Source organism: Staurois parvus, unplaced genomic scaffold (genome assembly GCF_062004578.1).
Source record: "Staurois parvus isolate SC_StPar_1 unplaced genomic scaffold, SC_StPar_1.0 ptg000048l, whole genome shotgun sequence".
NCBI lineage: Eukaryota > Metazoa > Chordata > Amphibia > Anura > Ranidae > Staurois > Staurois parvus.
The window spans coordinates 1,436,849-1,454,358 of record NW_028317844.1 but is presented as its reverse complement, the minus strand read 5'-3'; the positions used below and the strand labels follow the sequence as shown (position 1 = coordinate 1,454,358).

Here is a 17,510-nt window from a genome sequence, read left to right as displayed (position 1 = left end):
CTCACCGAATCCCCCAAAGGAAAATCAGGAAGAAGAAAAGACCATAGCGTGATACCGCAGTAACTTCTCCTCAAATTAATCTCTCCAGACCACTCACATTCTTTTGCGGGGTATAGCCCACTTTTTATTCAAAACAACAGCGATTCTCTTCAAGAATGATCCACTTTTCATGTACACCGATTATACAAGGACCCCACAGTTTAGTGTGCAGCAGGATGGCAGACCTCAGCTACAGACTCTTCTACTTAGGCTAAGATGGCCCCTTGGAACGCACCGCTCGGCGTGCGCTCCACTCACCGGAAATGACGACGGACCAGGCAACCGGAAGTGCGTCAACGCGTTTCGCCCCACCCACAGGGCGTTATCAAGACGCTCATTACCACTTCCCAGCCGCTTATAAAGCTTTGGGAGATCCCTCCCACTAATTCCTCTGGCACAAAAACCTGGATACAAGCATGTCAATCACCGCCATCCATCTGCACACCCATGTGGGGTCCCTTTACATCAGAAACCATTACAAGAAATATATTGCTTAAAGGACACATTACTTCAAAAACATACTTTACTTAAAAAACATTCTTTAGATAAAAAATAATACTTTTAATCCTAAGTCTTCAACCCCACACACAAGGGAGAAGACCAATAAAAATAAATGCAAATAAAAATAAATAAAAATAAAAATAAAAATAAAATAAAATAAAAATAAAAATAAAAGTAAAAATAAAAATAAATAAAAATAAAATTTTTTTATTAAAATAAAAATTTTTTTTAAATAAAAATAGAAAAAAATATATAAAAAATAAATAAAAATAAAAATAAAATAAAAATAGAAATAAAAATAAATATAAAAATAAAAATATAAAAATAAAAATGAAATTCACAAAGATCTTAATAAACCCCCCGGGAGACCCATTGTTAGTGGGATAGATTCATTGTTTTGTAGACTGGGTGAATATGTGGATAAATTTCTACAACCTCTAGTTCCAATGTTTCCAGCGTACCTGAGGGATAGTGGTGATCTGATTAATCTGATTAAGGGAATAAGGGAAGAGGGGAAATGTGTGATGGCGAGTGTGGATATTAATTCCCTGTACACTAACATAAGGCATACGGATGCATTAGGATCTGTTAGATGGGCCTTGGAGGCTAAGGCAGGCTTAAAACCACAACAAACTGAATTTTTACTTAATAGTTTAAATTTAGCTATGTCACATAACTACTTTTGGTACTCTGGGAAATATTATAGGCAAGCAAGAGGCGTGGCCATGTGGGCCAAGTATGCACCATCGGTGGCTAACTTGTTCATGAGTAGGTGGGAAAATGAAGCTATTTTTAAGAAACAAACCACAGAGTTGCTGGTGTATAGAAGATTTATCGATGACATCTTTATAATCTGGAGAGGTACAAGAGAGACACTGGAGGAGTTTATCCAAGAAATGGGGATTAATTCTTATAACATATCATTTACTAAAAATATTAGTGAGGTGGCAGTTGATTTTTTGGATCTGACAATTTACAAGAAAGATGACAGGTTCTACACTAAGACATATTTCAAGCAAGTAGATAGGAATGGATATATCCCAAGTTTTAGTTGTCACCATAAAAATTGGCTCAAATCCATCCCTAAGAGTCAGCTTATTAGGATCAAACGTAATTGTGATGATGGTGTTTTTTTGGAACAGGCTGAGGTGTTATTGCAAAGGTTTAGGGAGAAAGGATATAGAGAAGAAAATTTGGCTGTTTCATTAGAACAGGTTAAAAAGATTAGTAGAGATGAACTTCTTAAGAAAAAAGCAAGTAAAAACAAGTTGGGGGATGTGGCTTTTATCACAGGATATTCTAAGCATTACAAATTAGTTGAAAACATAATTAAAAAATATTGGTCTATTTTGATGAGGGATGAAACGCTTGGGAAAGTGTTACCTAGTAAACCCTTGTTTATATATAGAAAACCGACTACTTTAAGGTCTAGACTTGTTAAAAATGTTCCAGATGTACCTAAAAAATTGGTTACTTTCTTGGATAGGGCTGGTTTTTTCAAATGTGGGAGGTGTTTGGTTTGTAGAACCCTGAAAGGGGATAAAAAGAAGCAAATAAAGGTTTTTCAATCCTGTTATAATGGAGGATCCCATAAGATCAATAAATTCATATCATGTGATAGTACGCATGCGACCTATCTGCTGGAGTGCCCCTGCAAGCTCCAGTATATAGGGAGAACAACTAGGAAACTTGCCACCAGATTGGGAGAACATATTAGGAACATAAAGAAGGGATTCAAACATCATAGTTTATCATATCATTTTAGAAGATATCATAATAGAGATCCGGCATCGTTGAAATTTTGTGGGATAGATAGAGTAGAAGCCCCATGGAGGGGAGGTAATATGGTAATAAATGTGTCCCAAAATGAAACAAAGTGGATTTATCAAATGGGTACATTGCATCCCAATGGGTTGAATGTAGATATTGATATAAACTGTTTCTTGTCGAATTGGTAATATCCAGTTATAGGTCCGTAGTGCGTGTTCATGATTAGGTTTTTATTTTAATTAGGTTATTTTATTTCTTTTTTATTTTATTTTTGATTTATATTTATTTTATTTTTATTTCTTTTTATTTTTATATTTTTATTTTTATTTTTATATTTATTTTTATTTATTTTTTATATATTTTTTTCTATTTTTATTTAAAAAAAAATTTTATTTTAATAAAAAATTTTTATTTTTATTTTTATTTTTACTTTTATTTTTATTTTATTTTTATATTTATTTTTATTTTTATTTTTATTTATTTTTACTTGCATTTATTTTTATTGGTCTTCTCCCTTGTGTGTGGGGTTGAAGACTTAGGATTAAAAGTATTATTTTTTATCTAAAGAATGTTTTTTAAGTAAAGTATGTTTTTGAAGTAATGTGTCCTTTAAGCAATATATTTCTTGTAATGGTTTCTGATGTAAAGGGACCCCACATGGGTGTGCAGATGGATGGCGGTGATTGACATGCTTGTATCCAGGTTTTTGTGCCAGAGGAATTAGTGGGAGGGATCTCCCAAAGCTTTATAAGCGGCTGGGAAGTGGTAATGAGCGTCTTGATAACGCCCTGTGGGTGGGGCGAAACGCGTTGACGCACTTCCGGTTGCCTGGTCCGTCGTCATTTCCGGTGAGTGGAGCGCACGCCGAGCGGTGCGTTCCAAGGGGCCATCTTAGCCTAAGTAGAAGAGTCTGTAGCTGAGGTCTGCCATCCTGCTGCACACTAAACTGTGGGGTCCTTGTATAATCGGTGTACATGAAAAGTGGATCATTCTTGAAGAGAATCGCTGTTGTTTTGAATAAAAAGTGGGCTATACCCCGCAAAAGAATGTGAGTGGTCTGGAGAGATTAATTTGAGGAGAAGTTACTGCGGTATCACGCTATGGTCTTTTCTTCTTCCTGATTTTCCTTTGGGGGATTCGGTGAGAGGAGTAAGCAGAAGAGGTACCTAGACATAAGAGGAAACAGCACTTGGAGGTCTCAGACAAAGTAAAGGGGGTCCAGGAGCCCTTAACAATCCTGAAAGGCGTGTGACTCACCATTATCTGGTGAGTGCGGTTAATGTTGATTTCTGCACTGGTGGATGGTGAAGGGATCAGTAACACGGAAGAATCAAATGGAAAATATATTATAATTTAATTTGATTTAATTTTGTCACGGGACTGTAATTATATATATATATATATATATATATATATATATATATATATATATATATATATTTTTTTTTTTTTTTTTTGGGGTTTTTTTTGATTTTTTTGATTTTTTGTCACTTTGCTTTTTTGTCACTGGACTTATAATTTTAAATTTTTATATATCAATATATTTTATATATAATTTACTTTATTAGCACATTAATGTTTTTTTAAACTGAGTAATGTAATTGATCATGTGGGTTTGCGCTGGTTTTCATTGTTAAAAGTTGCAAATACATAATTGTCTTGATCACCAATGGCTGCAGCATGTTTGACCCAAAAAAATTTGACTTGCCTGTAAATTCCATATCTTGGCAATAGTATTGAACAGGCCTGATATTCAAAGACCCTGAGTTATATGCTGCTACCTTCTGTGATTATAAACTGGCAAAAACACAAACGCACGCACGCACGCAATGAAACAAAGGGGTTGGTCATAATAGAGCAGTGCCAACAGACCAAACAATGGTCAAAGATGCAACTTAAAGTGCAGCTAAAAGAACCTTGAAGAAACTGAAGGCTACATCCAGACCCAGACAACAAGCTGGAGAAAGTAAGAACTGAAGACCAGGTGGTGGCCTTACAAAGCTGGGCAACAGATGCTTGATGTTAACCACTTCCAGACCGGCCGCTGTATATAAATGGCCGGACGGTGGCACTGCAGGGTCGGGTGGTAATTTATAAACGGCCTCCCCGCACCCTGCTTGTGCGCGATCCGGTGCCCACTATGTCCTCCGACACAATGAAACCATGGTGACACTGTACTGCTAGGGTGACAATATATATATATATATATATATATATATATATATATATATATATATATATATATATATATTAAAAAAATTATAAAAAAAATAATATTAAAAAAAAAAAATGTAAAAAAAATGTTTAAAAATTATAATTTTTGGTTATAAACTAATTTGGCTTATTTTTGTTTTTTACTAAAACAATAACGGAATAAATTTTGGCCAAGATTTATGATGACAAAAATACTTTTTTTCAAAATGTTTGGACATTTTCATTTACATAGCAAAAAAAATTAAAATCCCAGCGGTGAATAAATACCACCAAAATAAAGTTTTATCTGTCTAACAAAATTGGTAAAAAAAATCATATGGGTACAGTGTTGCATGACCGCGCAATTGTCATTCAAAGTGTGATAGCACTGAAAGCTGAAATTACCCTGGTCAGGAAGGGGGTAAAAGTGTCCGGACTGGAAGTGGTTAAGAAAGCCTATAAAACACCAACTGATCTGCTGGATTGAGCATGTAAAGTTACCGGAGGCACTTATTCTTTTAGAGCATAAGCCCTCACAAGGGATTATCTCATTCATCTAGCAATATATAGTTCTTCAATTTAATACAAGAAAAAAAAAAAAAAAGCTCTAATGCTCATAAATTCCTGTGAATAGTACCTAAAGAGAAAGATGTACAAGTGTGAGGAAGTTATTCAAGGGAGGCATATTAGATTTATAAGTTAAATATACTTCTGTTCATGGGTATTAACAGTAATTGTCCCAGCTATTTATGAAATCCTCTCTTAATTGCCTCCAACATACAATGAGAACAATTAAAAATGAAAAGGTTTGCAACAAATCGGTTTAATATTTTGTTTGCCCATTTCACTCCACACAATGTAACATTCTATATTCTTTCTCACATCTTCTATGAACATAATTTAACATATAACCTCCAATAACAATGCACAATTTTATCATGTGGTAATTGTTTATCTAAATTCTCTGATTCAAAATACTTTTCAATACTTGCTGTAGTGGTAACATATTCCTTATTATCACTATTTGGGTATTTTATTAACCACCTTAGCAGAAAGGAAACCTAATGCCTTATATAGGAAATCTTGTTTTACAACATAAGCACTATTTAAAGCACATGGTCCAGCAGCACTACAGTAAAAAGGAAGAGGAAAAAAAATATGCTCCTATCATAAATTATCTTGCCACGATCCATGCTGGTGCAAAAAGATAGAATCCTTCAGGTCCCTTTCACACTGACAGACTGATCGAGTCTGTCTGTCAGTTTTTCAGGTGGACCCGATTGGACCATCCATAGCTCTCTGTGTCAGCTGACAACTTCCGGTGTCCAATCCAATCCTGTCCGCTAACAGATGGATGGGGATCAGTTTCCCATCTGTCTGGTGCATCAGATGACTGTCAGATGGAAACAGACAGACTGTTTGTTTCCATCCGACCTCCCATAGAGAACAGTGGGCGGTGCCTGTGTCCACTCTACATAGCAGAGCAGACACAGACCTCTCATCCACCTGCTCAACGGAGATCAGTGGAGAGATCCCCCCGCTGAGCAGGTGGATCTGCTTGACAGAGTCTGCCCCATCTGAAAGGGGCCTTAGAGGACATATTTGTATTTCAAGATAAATTAAAGAAAAAATGCTCATATTTTACCTGTGATCCTCTGGTTAAAACATGTAAAAACTGAATGCCAAAAAGTCTCGCCAATTCACTGGTTCTTCCAATTAAGTCCAAATGTTCCAATAACTGGAGAGTCCCATGCACCCTGCTCATGTAATGTTCTGTCATCCGCCATCTGTATACACATCAAGATTTGCATAAGAAAAATACACATATGAATTGTACATCTTAGTTCAGCAGGAAATTCAATTTTTTAAAAATGTCAACACTCAAAATTTACACATGGCATATATGAAATGTGAGATTTACGATCCTTGAAAAGCAACAAACACTGCTACAATATTTCACGCCAAAGAATTAGACACAGAAGTTATAGTATAGAGCCTGTTTATAAAGGGGGAAATCAAGAAAACAGTCCCACTGCTTGCATACACAAAGACAACTGTCACAGCTTCTAGCCTCCAGGTGTGCTTGTCATGGTAAAATCTACATTGTGAAACGTTTGTACTATTATGATCAATTTGTTTTATTTCTGAAAAAAGAAGAGATTTCAGAAAACACTGAAAAGTGGATTTTATCAGTTTTCTGCAAACATTACCTGTAAACATCTGATTTATGATCAAACCAATCTGATAATGTCCGAAGAGTAAAAAGAGGGAACCTCTGGTGAAGGACATGAAAGGCCACATTTTCAAAAGTATAATTAGTTAGAGCCACCTGGAAAATAGGAATGGCAGGATACTTTAATTAAAAACAAAAAAAAAACAAATACTAATCTAAATCAGCAATATTATTATCTATACAGTATAAGCAAAGCAACGTTTAGGCATTTTCTTTTTAGAAAAAAAGTACTAATACATATATATATATATATATATATATATATATATATATATATATATAATATATATATATATAATATATATATATATAATATATATAATATATATATATATATATATATATATATATATTTCACCACCAGAGAAGTTACAGGAACCTTGGTATAGAAACACTGAGAAATACTTGTTTGCTTCTTACATACTGACTCTATGAAGTCAACGTACTACAACTCTGTCACTGTTCTTATTTCTTGTCCATTTGTCCACATATAATGGTCTCCATGGTAGACAGTGTGTACACTTTCATAGGTTTTTGTTGTTTTAATTAGGTATTAGTGTAGGTATTTGGGTGGGGCCTCGGAGGTGACGTCACCACATTGAGTGAGCTGTCAGCGTCCATTGAGACCAGAGTAAACCTTTTGATTCTTATGGTTAACATGCGTTTTATGTCGGCTCTGACACTGCAAAATGTGAGCGCATTGGAGAGATTTTTAAATTAATAAATGTTTATTATGGTTTTACACTATGTGGATTCCTTCCTCTTCTTCTTTGAGCCCATTCTCAATATAAGAGCCTAGTGTCATTTGAAGTGCTTTTCAATCAGCTGGTTATGACTCTACAGATTGTTTCTCCCAGAGCTTAAGCGTTTGTTGCTGGTTTATAACTTTACCAGCATGGAGCTCTGGTGAGTTTATTCATTTCATTCGGTGGTGGATTTTGCACAGTGTTTTGTGTTAAGTCACATTGAATTTTTATTACAGAAGAAAATAGCACATATCTACTTATTCTTGGGACACTATATATGATTATTGGACATTTATTTCATATGGACACGTTTGCTGGACACCGATTTATTTGTTTATAGTCAAATTTTCACAATATTTTTATTGTATTCACAATAATTTTTGCACTTTTATTAAGTTATTATATATTTTATTGCACTTTTTATTTGTATATTTGGAGATATATATTCTATGAGGAGTGCTGTCTTCTATGTCTAGTTGGTTTATATGAACCTTGCTTCAAGGGTAAGATTAGCTGCTCTTCCACACTTCCTATATTTTTATTATTACTGTTCCCAGTGGCGCTGTCCATTATTCTAAACATTAGTGTAGGTATAATCCCTGTGCCATTTGTTTGCCTTACCATGAAATGATGGGCTCATATGTTGTGCTTGCAAGTGTAGCATGATTGATTGATTCCACTATATCCATGTATTCATTCACCTAACTTATTCCTGTTCACTAAAGAGAAAGCAACTTCTTGTTCTTAGTCGTGCAGCGCCCAATCCATTCCTTGCCTTTTCCTCTGCACTGCATATATGGAGTGCTAATATGATGAAACACATCTTCTTCCTCATTGACCTGCCTGCTTGTGTCTATTTTAAATCTAGGTTCTATGCAGCTTTCACCTGCAAAACACTAGACTAATGCAGGCCATAGACGGTTCGTTTATCTGCCGATTTTTCATCCAAAAAACGAAACATCGGTCGTTCTGTTGCCACCAAGGATTGCGAATATCAATTTTTCACAAATTTTCCAGCATGACCAATAGAAGAAATGAGGAGGAACCGCGAAAATAGGCCGACACCATTGCCCCACTAACAGTGTGAAAATCGTCCGATTATTATGTCGGACGAAAAATCGGCCAATAAACGAACCTTCTATGGACTGCATAAGAGACCCTAAGATTTGGGATATGTAGTTTCTTCACAGAAGTGTCAGTTTGCAGACTACAGAAAGAGTTCATGCATTAACCCATGCAATTCCATGCAGCATGCCTCATATTTGAAGACAAACTGCTGACAAAGGAATGTGAAGGTTTACTCTATTGTAGGCTGTGTGTACTAGACAACAAATTACACCATGATACTACACAACCAATGCATATCTTATTGCAGCTGAAAAACACAAGGCGCTGGTTGGAAGATTTATACCTTTATGCCCATTCTGCCTTAGGCTGCATTCACACTTGAGTGATTTATAGCTTGAAGCTCCAAAAACGCTCAAACATAAAAAAAAATAAATTGTGCTCTATGGGGCCTGTTCACACTTGATCATGTGAACAGACACCATTGATTTTTTTTTTTTTAGCATTTTTGGAGCTTCAAGCTACAAATCACTCAAGTGTGAATATAGCCTCAAAGTTATTGGCATTTACCAACAGGTGAAGCTGCAGGTAAAATCTACGGTCATGGCTCCTAGGATTGGTCTAACCAGTTATTTGCAGTAAAGCCTTCGTGTTACTACTACAGGATGTAGTCAGAATCATTTTAAATGTTAAAGGAAATCCTTTCAATCAATGAGGAACATTATATACACATAAAAAAGAGCTGTCAAAGAACTGACAGCATGCAGGACACATTTCTTCATTGTGAGCAGATATATGTTATGTAAGCATGCTGCTGCAACCTGTCATGTGTAACCTTAAGGCCCAGTTCACATTTGGCGTTTGCAGATTCTGCCTGCGATCTCAAAACGCATTGCAACAGTGGGAAAACGGTGATCAGGTGATGCAGTTTGCTGCAATTGCAGCGTGATTTATCACGGCAGAACCACACCTCGTTTAGGTGCCATCGAAAATGAATGGCATCTGAACACGTGTGGTGGATTTTTCCATTAGTGCAGTATGTTTTGAGATTGCAGGCAGAATGGCAGCGATTCTGCCTGAAATCCCAAGATATCAGATGTGAACTGGGCCTTAGTGTGCATCTGATGTGACAGTTCACAACCAATTGAGTTTATTTATTGTTAGAGTTAGGTTTATAAGAAAATTGGGAAATTTTCCCAGTGAATCCTTTAGAGCAGATAGTCTTTGTGACATCCAACAGTATTTACCTGGCATGCCACAGTCATAAATGTGTATCAGGCGACTGTAGCAAAAGGTCAACTATCCAAAGTACAGTAAGCTGTCCAACAGTTTTTGAGCCTGCAGGTGAATTTTTTAGACCATTTTAAGAGTATGAAAAACCCAACATTTCAGATTCCTGATATGTGCCTGCTGTATTATGTACTTGTATGAAAAAGCATCCTCTTCTCATTGTATTGTTTCCTTGGTGTGAATTCGCTGATGCTCCTGCCAGTCCCTCTGCTTTGCTTTTATCACTTATAAAACGGGAAAAAATGTATTTTTTTTTTATCAATATACAATATATTTTGTTTCTATTTTTAAACTGAATAGATTGTTTTACAAGGTGACGGGTTTATATACAGTATATTTTAACCTCACTTCTCTATGGACTGTTGATAAGTGAATGAGAAAAGAGTTGTGCTGATTCTCTGGACTCCAAAGAAAACCTGAAGAGGGATCCGACAAGGGAAGTTTTAAACATCTCGGAAACCTCGAATTTAAATAATCGGGAACAATTTGATGTTTTCCTTATTGTGCTTGTTGACTCTTGCTTTTATACCCACATGCATGGTAAATTGGCAAGGGGTCCCAAGGACCCTAAATGCAGTTCACCTGGGAGGAGGGACGTAAGTGGCATATAAGCTACCTTTTAGTTGACACCTCTCCTGAGCACCAGGTGTACAGAAGAGTCAAGAGCTCATAAGCACTTGGGCACCAGTGCTTTGGGAGGGGGGCCCTACTTCTTTGGGAAACACCCCCAAAGCAATTGATACTGGGAGGAAGGCAGGCAGCATGCTGTTTTTTTTTGAGGGGGAAATTTTAATTTTTTTTTTAAGTGATTGTTTAACCTTGAGGTGTCAAATCTGTGTTAAAAACACAGGTTCACCACACAGCACTGTAGACAATCATATTTTCTGTAGAAAGACTGAACTTCAAGCAGGCAAATAGGCTTAATGTTCCACTAAAGATCTTCTACTGAAAAAAAAAAGTTTTTCCCTTGTAAACTGACTAGAAAAGACACATGCTTATAAAATTCAGCCAACGGACAAAAATAAATGAAACACAAGGAAGTCTTCAATCTCAAAAGCTCGTCTCTCTCTCTTTCCTCCCCAGAGAATTTGAAGATTATCACAGGATACACCGCTGTCCTCCTCTTGGCTCTCGCCATGACAAAGAACAAGGCGTACCAGGCAGCGGTTGAGCAACCCACCCAAACTGGCATCAATCCACAGTGCCATCCAAGGAAGCACAATAAAGTAGTAGCCAGTAAGTTACAGCGTTTTTCTTTCACCTCTGCTATAGACTCCCATAGTGGATATGAAGCCAATAGTAACAGGGGATAAACAGGGGGACTCAGGCAGCGACAGTGTAGCAACCAGCCAGCACTGAGGAAGGGGCACTTTCCTATTCCATCTACTGTGTTGAATGGTGCTGTATCCAGGGATGCTCAAGGGAATGTAATACATTAAATAATTTCAGAGACTCTGGCATGATATGGCAATTCTCTGCCATGACAAGCAGTAAACTAGAGTGCACCTCTTCCGTGAAAGGCAGGCTGAGTGCCTTGGAAGATGAGAGGTGAGGTTTCAACTTTGACAAGAGAAACACAATTAACAAAAACTGCACTTAGTCACCAAACAGAGTGCAAGATATGGAGAATAGATCAAGAAGAAACAATGTCTGCATAGTGGGCATGCCAGAGCAGGTGAAGGGCAAGTATCCAACTGATTTCATAGAGCGCTGGCTCCCCACAATTTTCAGCAAAGACTTCTTCACATCATTATATGTAGTAAAAAAGGCACACAGGATTTCCACTTAACCACTACCTCCAGGTAATCCCCAGAGTCAATTTATTCTAAAAATGGTTAATTTACAAGGATTGAGACATTATCCTATCAAAAGTGTGCACCAAGGAAGATACTGAGTTTACTCAATATAAAATGCACTGCTCAAAAAAAAAATTAAAGGAACACTTTTTAGTCAGAGTATAGCATCAAGTCATTTAAACTCCTAGGATATTGATCTGGTCAGTTGGCAGAGGGGATGACATTTTTTTCCCTACTCATCTTTTCTGGCTGTTTTTCACTAGTTTTGCATTTGGCTAGGGTCAGTGTCACTACTGGTAGCATGAGGCGATACTTGGACCCTACAGAGGTTGCACAGGCAGTTCAACTCCTCCAGGATGGCACATCAATACGTGTCATTGCCAGAAGGTTTGCTGTGTCTCCTAGCACAGTCTCAAGAGCATGGAGGAGATTCCAGGAGACAGGCAGTTAATCTAGGAGAGCTGGAGAGGGCCATAGAATGTCTTTAACCTACCAGCAGGACCGATATCTGCTTCTTTGTGCAAGGATGAGCACTGTCACAGCCCTACAAAATGATCTCCAGCAGACCATGGTGTGACTGTCTCTGACCAAAAGAATCATAAACAGACTTCATGAGGGTGGCCTGAGGGCCCAACGTCCTCTAGTGGGCCCTGTGCTCACTGCCCAGCACCCTAGAGCTTGATTGGTATTTTCCATTGAACGCCAGAATTGTCAGGTCTGCCACTGGCGCCCTGTGCTTTTCACAGATGAGAGTAGGTTCATCCTGAGCACATGTGACAGACGTGAAAGGGTCTGGAGAAGGCATGGAGAACGTTATGCTGCCTGTAACATCGTTCAGCATGACTGTTTTGGTGGTGGGTCAGTGATGGTCTGGGGAGGAATATCCATGGAGGGATGCACAGACCTCTACAGGCTAGACAATGGCACCATGACTGCCATTAGGTATCGGGATGAAATCCTTGGACCCACTGTCAAACCCTACGCTGGTGCAGTGGGTCCTGGGTTCCTCCTGCTGCACGATAATGTCCGGCCTCATGTGGCGAGATTATACAGGCAGTTCCTGGAGTATGAAGGAATTGATACCATTGAATGGCCCTCACGCTTGCCTGATCTAAATCCAATAGAACAGCTCTGGGATATCATGTTTCTGTTCATCTGACGCTGCCAGGTTGCACCTCAGACTGTCCAGGAGCTCAGTGATGCCCTGGTCCAGATCTGGAAGGAAATACACCAGGATACCATCTGTCGTCTCATTAGGAGCATTCCCCGACGTTGTCAAGCATGCATACAAGCACGTGGGGGCCATACAAACTAATAGTAGCATTTTCAGTTGCTGCAATGAAATTCCAGCAAAACAGACTAGCCTGCTGCATCATTTTTTCTTTGAATTCAGTCCTCTGTAGGTTGATAATTTTCATTTCCATCAAACGATGGGGCATCCTTACGTTTCTAACACATTACCCAGTACATATCAGTATAGATATCCAGCATGACATTTTTCCCCATTGAGATTTGATGTGTTTTCCAAGTGTTCCTCTAATTTTTTTGAGCAGTGTATATTTCTCTCCTGATCACTCGGCAGAAGAGCCAAGACAATGGATGTGACACACTGAAGTTCAAAAGAGACTTTCGCTCCTTCAGCTTTATGCAGCATTATACCCAGCCAAATTTAGGGCTGGTTCACACTACAAATGCAACTTATGCAGCAAAGAATTGAACGACAATAGAAATCACATTATTCTCTATGCTTGTTCACATCAAGACCGCGCAGCACAGTGAATTTTGGGAAAAGGGTGTGGTGCAGGTGCAGCGCAATTCAGCCCTTTACACTTCAATGCAAATGCACCAAAAAACCATGTCCTGTTTATCATTATCCTCAAAACTGAAAGTAAAAGAAAATCCCAAATGTTTGGTTGACATCAGAACAGGTATAGAGGCGAAATATTCCAAAAGGGAAACTAGTTCTGGTGACACACCAGGATTTCCTCACTTGGGGAGATTTCCTTTCACTTCCTGTCCCTTATCTAGACAGAGTGAGAGGAAATCCCTCCAAACAGGACACAGATGACAAAAACCAAAAACAGGGGTTATAACCCTCCTCTACTCTTTCGAAAATGAAAAAAATTCCCTCTAGTGACACTTTAAAGCAGTATTAAATCCAAAAGCATAGTGAAGGGTGTGTGGCTGCATTTGTTTTCCTTTTTTAGCCATTTATTTCTTTATTTTTCACCCAGTGTTCAGACCAGTAGGTATTTTTTTAGCTTCCTTTTAACAGAGCAAGTGGTCCAGCAAAAGTGACAGTTAGGAGGGTTGAGAAAAAACATTCAACATGGACAGGGTGCTTACAATGTTTAGCTACTATTCATTTATATAAAAACTTTATCGCAATAAAAAAAACTGCTGTTGCAACTGCCTAAGGGTCCATTCACACTATGTGCAGAAAACCCATTTGACTGAAGAAGCCAGTAATACTTTCTGAGGGCAAAATTTCTTACTATGTATCATCAGTGTTTTCCTCTTATGCTAGAGGTGTTTGTATATTGATATATTGTCGTGTCCCCTTCTGATGATCTGCAATGCATCCTGGCAAATATATATAACTCCACCATGCTCAGTTGAGGTTTTACAGCTACACTAATCGTTCTCATCCCTTTACTGCGCTCTTTCAAGTTCCGCAACATCTTTTTCGTTAAATGATGCCCCAAACTGACCAGCATATTCAAAATGAAGTCTTACTAATGTTTTGTACAGGGGCTTGCTGCCAAATGTCAGGTAATGTCATTTTTTGCTGTGCCAACGTTCACTAATTTTTTTTTTTAGAGTGAATGATGCTCAAAGAATATTGGGCAGATGTTGAGTGAACTGGCTATCAAATCTTTAATGAACAGACCCAATAGTTTATTCAAAAACAGTTTAAATACACACCTCTGTTTTCATCATCCTCCAAACATTCAATACAATTCGGCCAACTACATTGATTTCGCTCATTGTGGCTGCGCCATACTCATCCTTGTCTGTAGTAAACCGATTCTCATTTTTGTCTTCTAAAAAAATAAAATAAAATAAGTAATAATATATTGTATCAAATGTTAAAAAAAGAGCATCAAGATAGAAGCAGCCTAGATGAACACAGTAAGAAAGTAGATTCTGAGAAGTTCCCCTATTAGTGTACAGACATACCAGGTATTCTGGAAATCTGCTTGCAAAGATCCACATTGAGGGCTGAGGCCCTCTGCAGAAGATAACCCCAGGAGTGCATTTGAACTTCATATCCTAGAAGAATATCAGGATCATACCTGATGAAGAGAAAACCATGACACCAGAAACAGAAATTAATGTACAGCATTTAAACATACAGCATTCAGATACATGGAGCACTCAGAACGCAAGTTCCAGTTATAATAGAACAAGGAAGAAATAAACCATCCATCGGACTAAAAATCAAGTAGCAAGTTTTCTACAGTAAAACTCTGTATTCTGCCACATTCATTGCTAACCCTACTGCATTATTTGTAAATGTAAAACTAGTAAATCGATAAACAAAAGAACCCCTATCCCCAAACCAGTGATCATACCTGTGCGCAATCAAACCATGTGCTGGAAGACAGTTTTTGGACCGAAACAAAAAATTAAGAAAAAAATAATCCTTTTTGTCCTCGTTTTTCCTCAGCCTTCTCACCTACCCTTTTTACCCTTGTACAAAGTGACAAATATTGTGCATTTATATGCTATTTATCTTAATTTTACTTTGACTCTCCATTTTACAATGTAACATGCTTATATACTGCAAATGACAGAGTATACGTGTGTGTGTATGCAATATTGCAGAGACCTTGTCTTGTCTATTCCTTTGAGTGCATATGCGCAACATAGGTACATGTCTGTCAGCAATGATGTTGCTTCTTTATGACCATTTCACTGCTGATAAAAACTCTTTTGGTAAAAAAAAAAAAAACAAAAGTATATAGCTTATATATTTTTTTATAATGTAAAGCTCAAATATATGTTTCTACCTATATTATGTCATTTAAATTTTTTTAAGATTTTCCTTCGACTACACTATGTTTTAGGGTGGTGCGAACGAAGTATGCAAAACAAATCCTTCTTGTAACATCTTTAGTGCATTCTCCTGCAAATGGCACCTGCCACAGTAATTGCACTGCATGCAAAAAGGTAGCCTTGGTGTATTAAAACTAATACTGTACAGGAAATATCTACATTAACCGATTAAGGACCGCCCTATAGCAGATATACTGCTACAGAGCGGCACCTGTGTGCGCAAAATCACGTATATATACGGGGGGGGGGGGGCCCTAATCGCACCACCATTCACGGCCGTGGATGTCAATCACTGGGTCCCGGCTGGTAATTACCTGCAGGCGCCCCGTGATTTACTGAGTATCTCTGACGGGGAGGAAGATGGTTTTGTTTACAATCTTCCTGTCAGCTCGAGCACACTGCTCGGGATGGTTGTGCACAGTACAGCCATCCCGATCAGTGTGCTTACAGTGAAGAACACACCCCCCCCCTAGTAAAACACTCCCAGTACAAGGTTAACCCTTTGATCGCCCCTCATATTAACCCCTTCCTGCCCAGTGCCATTTGTACAGTGTCAGTGCTTTTTTTTTTTTTTTTTAGCAGTGATCACTGTATTGGTGTCACTGGGGTGTCAGTAACACCAAGTTATTTTGCCCCCGTATCAGAATGTCCACCGCAGTCCCGCTAAAAGTCGCTGATTGCCGCCATTACTAGTAGGAAAAAAAAATCCCATTATCTATACTGCCATTTGTAAACGCTATAACTTTCACATAAACCAATTAATTTACACGTATTGGGTTTTTTTTTTTTAGTAAAAACATGTAGCAGAATACATTTTGGCCTACATTTATGATGAAATTAGATTTTTTTTGTTTTTTTTTACTGGACATGTTTAATAGCAAAAAATCCAAAATATTGTTTTTTTTTCTCAAAATTGTCAGTCTTTTTTTTGCTTATAGCGCAAAAAATAAAAAAAACCGCACAGGCGATCAAATACCACCGAAAAAAAGCTCAATTCGTGGGGAAAAAAAAAGGACATCACTTTAATTTGGGTGCAGCGTTGCATGACCGTGCAATTGTCAGTTAAAGCAACGCAGAGCCATAACACAAAAAATGGCCTGGTCACGAAGGGAGGTAAATCCTCAGGCGGGCAAGTGGTTAATAAACGTATGTAATCTTTGTCAAACAATGTGTGTTTTTTTCCCTTAATATAGTAAAACAGAACTTACCTTCTGATCAAGTTTAAAAGTTTTTGAAACAAATCCTTTTCATCAGAAGCATATGTGATCTGGAAGCCCGTGATGCCAGATCTGGTGAATAATGGGGCCTGGCTTCTGCGACCTAGACAAAGTGACAGAAAAAGTATTTATGATACAAATGGCTTGTATGTTACCATAGTAAGTGTTTACTCCTTTAAAGCAAGATTTCAGCCTATTTAAAAATCAAAATTCTGCACCTTCACTGGCAGTAGAGTCTTGGCTGATAACGATTGCACCAGTAGTCCGTGTTTTGTCACTTTGGGGCAAAGGAGAGTCAGAAGATAGACAGTAAAACAAAGCGCAGATTGGGTCAAATTCAGGATCTGGTTCCAAGTCTCGTCGAGTTCTTGCATGAAGCTCCATGCCCATAAGAGTCAGGTGCTGAACCTGTATCATAAACCAGAAACCTTATAATGCCTGTTATACTCAGAAATTGGTAAAATACACATTCTGCCACTCCAGACAAGTAAAATCAATCAGTAAACTATCAATGCTATCCAGTAAATGCAACAGCTTTGCTAACGTATGCTCCCTTTTGGTCCAATAAAAATGCCATTGAAAAGTGTTTTCCTATGTTGGT

The 17,510-nt window shown here is 37.9% G+C and overlaps 1 protein-coding gene across 3 annotated transcripts in view; it reads right to left on the bottom strand.

Annotated features, from left to right (window-relative positions):
* REV3L (REV3 like, DNA directed polymerase zeta catalytic subunit) overlaps positions 1 to 17,510 on the bottom strand; it is a 262,767-nt gene that overhangs the window by 41,101 nt on the left and 204,156 nt on the right. For all 3 annotated transcript variants that reach the window (XM_089664511.1, XM_089664520.1, XM_089664519.1), the window contains 6 exons: positions 17,128 to 17,317; positions 16,901 to 17,012; positions 14,814 to 14,929; positions 14,559 to 14,677; positions 6,714 to 6,832; positions 6,149 to 6,290 (listed from right to left, as the gene is read on the bottom strand). In XM_089664511.1, coding sequence (XP_089520637.1) covers positions 6,149 to 6,290; positions 6,714 to 6,832; positions 14,559 to 14,677; positions 14,814 to 14,929; positions 16,901 to 17,012; positions 17,128 to 17,317 — 798 coding nt within the window. The remainder of the gene's footprint in view (positions 1 to 6,148; positions 6,291 to 6,713; positions 6,833 to 14,558; positions 14,678 to 14,813; positions 14,930 to 16,900; positions 17,013 to 17,127; positions 17,318 to 17,510) is intronic.